This window comes from Solanum dulcamara, chromosome 4 (genome assembly GCF_947179165.1).
Source record: "Solanum dulcamara chromosome 4, daSolDulc1.2, whole genome shotgun sequence".
In the NCBI taxonomy this organism is placed as follows: Eukaryota; Viridiplantae; Streptophyta; class Magnoliopsida; order Solanales; family Solanaceae; genus Solanum; species Solanum dulcamara.
Genome location: NC_077240.1, coordinates 17,163,317 through 17,171,333, shown reverse-complemented (window position 1 = coordinate 17,171,333; position 8,017 = coordinate 17,163,317). Strand labels below are relative to the sequence as shown.

General features: G+C 32.4%; 1 protein-coding gene across 1 annotated transcript; it reads left to right on the top strand.

The window, feature by feature from the left end:
* Positions 1-2,888: 2,888 nt before the first annotated feature.
* On the top strand, positions 2,889-7,757 carry LOC129884049 (pectinesterase). Its single transcript, XM_055958425.1, has 4 exons — positions 2,889-2,964; positions 5,157-5,591; positions 6,539-6,868; positions 7,066-7,757. Exons 1-4 carry the CDS (start codon positions 2,889-2,891, stop codon positions 7,755-7,757), a joined length of 1,533 nt encoding a protein of 510 aa, XP_055814400.1.
* The last annotated feature ends 260 nt before the right edge of the window (positions 7,758-8,017 follow it).

The following is an 8,017-nucleotide window of genomic DNA, read 5'->3' as shown; positions in this document are numbered from 1 at the left end:
ATCTTCTAGCATTTTCTACCACTTCCGAGGCTATCATTCCGAGTGTTGAGGTAGCTGTTACATTCATCTAGCGGGCACCTCTTACTCTTTTATTATGTTTTAGTCATATTCTAGAGACAAAGACATTGTGACTGTATTCTCTTTCGCACTTCGGTAATGTATTAGTGGCTTGTACATGTGACAACCAGTCTTGGGGGATTTTGAGATTATTTATTTATTTTTGACTAAGTTAAACCTTGCTTTATCTCAATTACTTCCGCATTTACTTTTCGTTGGTTATTAGGCTGACTTATCTCGGTGGGTTGAGATGAGTGTCATCACACCCGGATTCGGGTCGTGACAGGGATCATTTGCTAGAGTGTATTGAAAAAAGTAGTTTATGTATTAACTATTATGTATGATATTATTTAGTATAATATCTGGTAGGAGTTTTAGGTTTATGTATAGCTAATACATGTATAATTGTTATACAATTTATTTGGTATTATAGGAATTATAACTAATATCTTCCATTTGGTGGTATTAGTACGTACTACATAGCATTTAATACCATGAGATTAATAGATGTAACGACAAAAATACCCTTCAAATCCTTTTAATCGTTTTGTTTATTTTCTTGATTTTATGTTTTATGTTTGTACTAGTAAATTTATTTATATAAATTAGCTTACACTGATATGAAATTATTAATTAGTGAGATAATATGTAATTATTTCAAATTATAGAGAGAAGTACGTATGGTTGAAATATTTTAAGTAATTTTTTCTTCTTTTTTATTCATTATTTTTCTTAACTTCTTTATTTTTTTAAGAAAATAAAATTATTTTTATTTTTTCACGAGGATAAAATTGGAATACAAATATTATAATAATCCGAAAAAATGACACAAAATAAATTCTCAAATCTAGCTTAGTTATCGTCTTTTGTCATCAATAAGATATAACGAATTAAAAGTTAAAAGTGCACGCTAATTTCAAATCCATTCTATGAGTTTTTTTTTTTATAACTATGAGTTTTTTTAAAAAAAAAATCAAAGTTACTTAACTATATTTTTTAACAAAAAAATTATAAAATTTTATTCTTACTAACCTAAAAATCACATATGTCGAAAAACCTAACTTCCGATGTTAAAGAAGAGTGAGTTTCATTATTTTATAAGAAAATAAAAAAATTAAAGTGTGGATCATCAAAAAAATAAAAATAGAACAATATATATATCACAACAAATGACATATGTTAAAGATGCAAAATACAATGAACTTCGCTAGCGGAATAACATCTGCACTTATTTTTTAGAAAAATATTTTCGAACAAAACATTTTTATTCATAACAAATAGACCCTATGATGTGAGGTAAAAAATAAGATAAAGTTAAGTCATTGGGCTTTTTGCAGCCCATTGTATCCCAACCTACTTTGGGTCTTGGGCTAATGCTAGTTCAAGTCAGCTGCTATACCTTCCACACAAGTAACATGGATGGTCAAAGTTACAAAATTAGAGACTACTCCTTTTTTTTTTTTTGAACTGTTTCATATTGTGACTACTTTTTAAACAATAAACAAACTATCTTAAATACTCCATCTCTTCATTTTTACTTCTTTAATTTGAACTTTACAGATTTCTTAAAAAGAAATAATAATTGACATGAATATTTTAGAGAAAATTATTTGGGAGAATACTTTTTAATAAATAATTACTAATTTTAGCGATATTTTTTTATTTATTGTCATTTATAACAATACATAGCAATATTATGATATATTTGTCATGTATTAAAATTGAATTATGCATGCAATATAAATGTATTATAAGTGTTTTAAAATATATTATACTTGTTTGGTAAGAAATTGACAAAATATATTATAAGTGTATAAAAGTGTGTGATAAATATATTATCCATGAATAAAACTTGTATTACATGAGTTTTATAAATTATTCTCGCTAATAGGTATTAAAATTGTATTAAAACTGCATTATAAATATATTATAAGTGTCTGGTGAAAAAAAAATATTGCTATGAATGGTGAATATTTTCTCAATATAGTAGATTTATGTAAGTTTCCCAATATTTTATCACATAAATACACATATTTATTGATGTTAAATTATTTTTAGATCCCGAAAAATAATTTAGGAAATAAGTAACTAAAGTTAAGAGTAAAACATGAAAGAAAAAAAATGTATTTCTCTTAATATTATAAAAGTTACAAGTAAAAATTAATATATATTTTTAATATAATGAACAAACATAAATCCCTCAAATGGGGCCCTATTTTGTACAAATGTAAATTAATTAGATTCAAATACTATATATCGAATAAGAAGTGTAAAATAAAATAGTAATGAACAAATAAAAGTCAAACGTAGAGAGTAAACATCCGTTTGGATCGGTGTATTTTGTAGAGGTTGATCTAATCAGCAATAACCTTGTGAAGTAGCTAGCTATTTGTTAGACCCCCAAGTTCGGACTTAGACGCATGTTGGGCGAGGTCAGTGTCAAGGACTTGTACATTGCCCCTTGACACGGGCCTATGTGGCTGTGACAAGCAATGTGCGGAATTGCATGTTGTTGGCATGGTGTGCAGCTAAGTCAAGGTGCTTGGGTGTTGGCAAAATAGCTTGACGAATGTCAGTGGCGCAACAAGCACATGGCACAAGGTGGGTTTGCGCGCGACAGGCGCATGGTATCGGGCGGACATGCGCATGGCACCAGGCGGACATGCGCACGATAAGCACATGGCACAAGGCGGGCATGCGTATAGGCAAAGGGTTGGCACCGGCAGACATGGAGATTGACATGGGCTGGCTGGGGCCAAGGCAGATGGACGTGGCAAGCGTTGGCATGACATTGGCAAGGCCAAGGCAAATGGACATGGCAAGGCGTTGACATGGCGTTGGCTAGACCAATGCAGATGGACATGGCAAAATATTGGCATGGTGTTGGCATGGCATTGGCGCAAAGCTGTGAGGCGAGGATCAGGCTAAGGCATACACGAGGCACGTGAGCGAGGCATGCGCGAGACACATGCATTTGAGTCACGCGCGAGGCACATGCGACGGTTATGCCCGATTCTCTGAAGGCTTTGCAGACATGGGCGAAATGTTAGGGCCTGTATGTAGGCCATGATCCTCCCATGATCCCATGTAAATGCTGGCACATGCCATGCACGTCCCTCCCCTTGTAATTGTTTGTAACTGCCCTAACAGCCCTCCAGACAAAGCATGGGATAGTCTGACCCTGGCTAGGAATAATACAAAAAACTATATGTAGGACGAATTTGGCCAAGGCAAGGTAGCAAGAGTTTTGTAGGCCTTCCAAATTCGTTAGTTCCTTTTTGTATATCTGAGTGAGAGATAATAATAATAAAAAGGTTGGGCATTGCCTGTAACGCTGTGTGTCATTTATATTGTGTTTGATACGAAATTAAACTAAGTGTTAAACGTGTATGTGTTGGTAGGCTGAAGTTGGCTGCGACGCTGACTGGCGGATGGTGGTGACTTTGAGGAGAGCAAAAAAACCACCCCTGTTTCACTATCTGTCCCTTGCGTGCATACCTCCGCTACTAAGCTAGCATTTCATCGCAAGTTTCTAAATATTTTTGGCAAGTAATTTTTGGGTGAATTTTCATCATGTATTTGATTATAAATTTTTTAAGAATATTTGACTGTTTCAAAAAATATTATTCTATACCCGTAAGTTCTATAAATTATTAAAAATATCCATAAATTTGTGTTATCATTTTATAATGAATATGTTTTGTTAAATAAAATCTTATAACATAATTGATAACAATCAACAACAACGAAATAATAATGCAAGAGCAATACATTAATCGAATTTAAAACAAATTGTTCTTTTTTTTCAATCTTGTCATTTAAACTATTCTTTTCCGGAAAAGATAATAACAAACTATTCTTTTATAAAAAAATTATACGTTATACGAACAATCTCTTCCCAACAATAAATGATGGGTGTTTTTATGAAATACAACTACACGAAAAAATATTATAAATTACAACCCATTATATTCCAATATGGTGAAAAATACATATTAAAATATTTTCAAAATTCGAATAATTTGACTCTCAACGAATGAAATGTGACAAGTATTTTGGGAAGGAGAGAATAATTACGTTACACTATTTGTAGTATGCACAAATTAAATCTTGAAATAAATACTCCGCCTGCTCCATTTTATTTGGCAGTATTTTTTATAATATGTTCTTTCAGAAAGAGTAATAGTTTTTATATTTTCGTAATAAGAATCTTGTATAGTAATCGCAATTTAAAACCTCCCTTTATTTTAAAAAATTCCTACTAAATCAAACTTTGACAAACAACAACGTGGAGGGAGTGAATAATAGTAACATTTAATATTAATCGGTCAAACCTATATAAAATAGGTAAAGTTTAACTTTTAGCTTATGCAACTTAAACCCAAAGTTAAAATCTAAGGATGAATAGGTACAAATATGATGTGATAAAAAATGCCTAGGTTTTTCCTCTATTCAATATACCCGCACGATCTTATCTTTAATGTTCAAACACACACACAAAAAAAAATATCAAGTAATACACTCGCTGATAGGTTAAAAATAATTATATTTGCTTATCAAATATATATATATATATCATTTACTTAATATTATTTTAATAAATGACTATTTACGTCAATTTCTCTAATAAAAATGTGTTAGAAGCTATCATAGATATGCGTGCATGGCTTAGGTAGTTTTGTACCCTTTATTACAAGAAAATCTGACTCAAATTATAAGTTTCATATATAATTAATGAGTCTTTAATCATCAATCCGTTAAGAAGTGGTAGCAAAGAACGCCGTGACAAAACATAGTAGTGTTGGATGTCATGTACTCGATGTGCATAAAGATTTGATTAATGTGCACCGTTTTTATAGATACAAACAAATTTCAAGCCTCGCTCAGCAACTAGTAAAATCATGGACACATGTCTTGGACTCCATGCCTTTATCTATGTGTAACCGTCTACAAGTACCTTTATATATAAACATGTATGTCCTTCCAACATCAATTATAATCTTCAAAATTTCTTCAAAGAAATAATTAACTCCCAAAACAAAATAAAAAAAGAATGTCCACTCTCACCACCTTTCTTCTTCTTCTTCTTCTAATTTTAGGCATTGTTATTGCTAATAATGTTAATGTCAGTAGCAGCCAAGATGTTATAATTAATAATGAGATGGTCGAGGTGTTAAATGCCATGAAATGGGCTAAGGGTCTAAAAGGACGAATTGATAAAGCGATCCAATATAATTATAATAATGCTTTTGTAAGCAGTAGTGATGAGTGTGTGAAGCTTTATGAAGATACTGAGGCAAGGCTAGCAAGGTTAGTGGTGTCTGGTAGTCATGAAAAGTATTATTATAGCCATGATGACGTTGTTACTTGGTTAAGTGCAGCACTAGCAAGTCATAGGAGTTGCTTAGATGGCTTGGAACAGAAAGGTTTAGCTACTTTTATAAGTAGTACTCAAGAGGCTCAAAACTTGACTTTCTTGCTTAAGGATGCCTTGTTTCATTATCGACGTCTCGCAAGGGCTAAAACTAGAACCGGTGACGGTGAGTTCTTCTCCTATCATAATACTTTTGACTCTTGAAAGGTGACAAGTGTTTTAGGACAATTGAAGTATAATTTAATCTGATGTGAAAAGATATTTAACTTATTTTATAAGTTATTAATTTTAGTTAGGAATAGTCACTTGCAATTGTCGTTTAACATTTTTTAATTGTATAAATATATGGAAATTGAATATTGCACTAGTGGTTTTTCTTTTTCTTTTTCCTTTTTCCCTTTTAACTGTGGTCTTTTTGGATGGGGCTACATTTGCTTTATTTATTATTTTATTATACCTTTATATATTAATACAGTAAAATTTTACACTATCTGTTGCCAAAATCATAATTACATATAATTATTCGAAACATAAGAGTAGTAATTAAATTGGAGAATAATGAAGGTTACATGCGACTTTGAGATTGAAATACATTCAGGATCGTTTCGGGACAAGCTATCTCGAGATTTTACACAATTATAATATGAGAGTTAATAGTGACAAGATTATATTATTGATACATTTTTTGGATGATATTTGATTTATTGAAATAAAAAAAATGTAGGGGTATAACATAAAACATGTGTTTGGTTTAAATTGGGACAAACTTTTAGTTTCAATTTTAGCCTTGTTAGGGGTGGAGTAACCTTAGGCAAATGGTGGTCTGGTGCACATTCTTCATCGGAAAATACGTAGTGTACTTAGGTTAATTATTAGTGATTATGAATATTATATTTAAATGCGTTCTTTATTGAAATTTTAGTTTCGCCATTTAGCCCTTACTTTGGGGAAAAAGTTCTAGAGAAAGAGTAATTGTGTCATTTTGTTGTTTTATTCAAAGATTATTGATCCCGAAATTGTTATCTCACGCATAGAGTGCTTGTATAAATAATTCGGAGAATGCCAACAAAACTAACCCTTCATTCATATATGTATTTTTGGTGTCAGGGGCACAACTGAGACCAATTAGCTCCAATGAAGAAGGCAAGGGGCTTTTGGTATCATGGAATTCAGCAACATCCAAAGCTGATATAGTGGTTGCTCTAGATGGTTCTGGTAATTACAAGACCATCAACGAGGCTATAGCTGCTCTCTCTAGTATGACACGACCCGAAAGAACAATTGTATATGTCAAATCTGGTACATACCGCGAATATGTTGAAATTGGAAGGGGACTCGATAACTTGATGTTTGTTGGTGATGGCATTGACAAAACTATTGTTACTGGTAATAAAAATGTCCCAGATGGAGCTACCACCTTGGGCTCAGCTACATTTGGTAAGTCCTACCTATACTAGAAAATAAAGCATAATGGCTTTAATTTATTAGGTGACATACTTCTGTTTATATAACAGTGATGTTTGAGCCCGTTTGTGGATACATATATATATATATATATATATTATTTTTCACTAGCACAACTAGTAACTTTGTCCACCAAACTTCAGTCATATGAAATGTTCTTTTAATTATAGGTGTATCTGCTGACGGATTTTGGGCTAGGGACATGACATTTGAGAACACAGCAGGACCACACAAGCATCAAGCAGTGGCACTAAAAGTAGGCTCAGATCTCTCGATTTTCTACCGTTGCAGCTTTAAAGGTTATCAAGACACACTCTTAGTACACTCCCTAAGACAATTTTATCGCGATTGTCATGTATATGGCACCATCGACTTCATTTTTGGTGATGCAGCTGCTGTTTTTCAAAATTGCGACATTTTTGTTAAGAGACCAATGGATCATCAATCCAACATGATAACCGCACAGGGGAGGGATGACTCAAATGAGAATACAGGGATTGTTATACTAAATTCGCGAGTTTGTTCATCCTCAAAGTTTGGTGTTGTTAAAGATAGTTTTAAGAATTACCTAGGGAGACCGTGGAAAAAATATTCGAGGACGGTGTTTATTAAGACGGATTTGGACGGATTGATTGATCCAAGAGGGTGGAAAGAATGGAGTGGTGATTTTGCACTTTCGACATTATTTTATGCAGAGTATATGAATACAGGGAGTGGAGCTAATACTGAAAACAGGATAAATTGGCCTGGTTTTCATGTGTTACGTGATGCCAATGAAGCAAGCCCATTTACAGTGAAAAATTTCATACAAGGTGAATCTTGGATCCCAACAAGTGGAGTACCATATTGGGCTGACATATGAGATGTTATTTGTCAAGAGAGTCAAGAATGTGGAGGATATTAAATTGGCAAATGTGCATGTTACTACTACAGTTGTATTTATGGAATTGAGGGGTTGTTTAGTAGGATCTATAACAATAGGATGTATAAGAATAGTATTAATATGATGTATTAGTAATACCACCATTCGTAATGCTAATATTTAGTTATGTTATGATTATTTCTTATGTAGTGTTTGATTTAATTTAATTTGGTGCACATTAAAAATAATATGTATAGTTA

Coding starts and splice junctions, on each gene's coding strand:
- LOC129884049 (XM_055958425.1), top strand. CDS start 2,889: ATGGCGTTGGCTAGACCAATGCAGATGGACATGGCAAAATATTGGCAT. Junction 5,592..6,538: donor AAGGGCTAAAACTAGAACCG/GTGACGGTGAGT, acceptor TTTTGGTGTCAG/GGGCACAACTGAGACCAATT. Junction 6,869..7,065: donor CTTGGGCTCAGCTACATTTG/GTAAGTCCTACC, acceptor TTTTAATTATAG/GTGTATCTGCTGACGGATTT.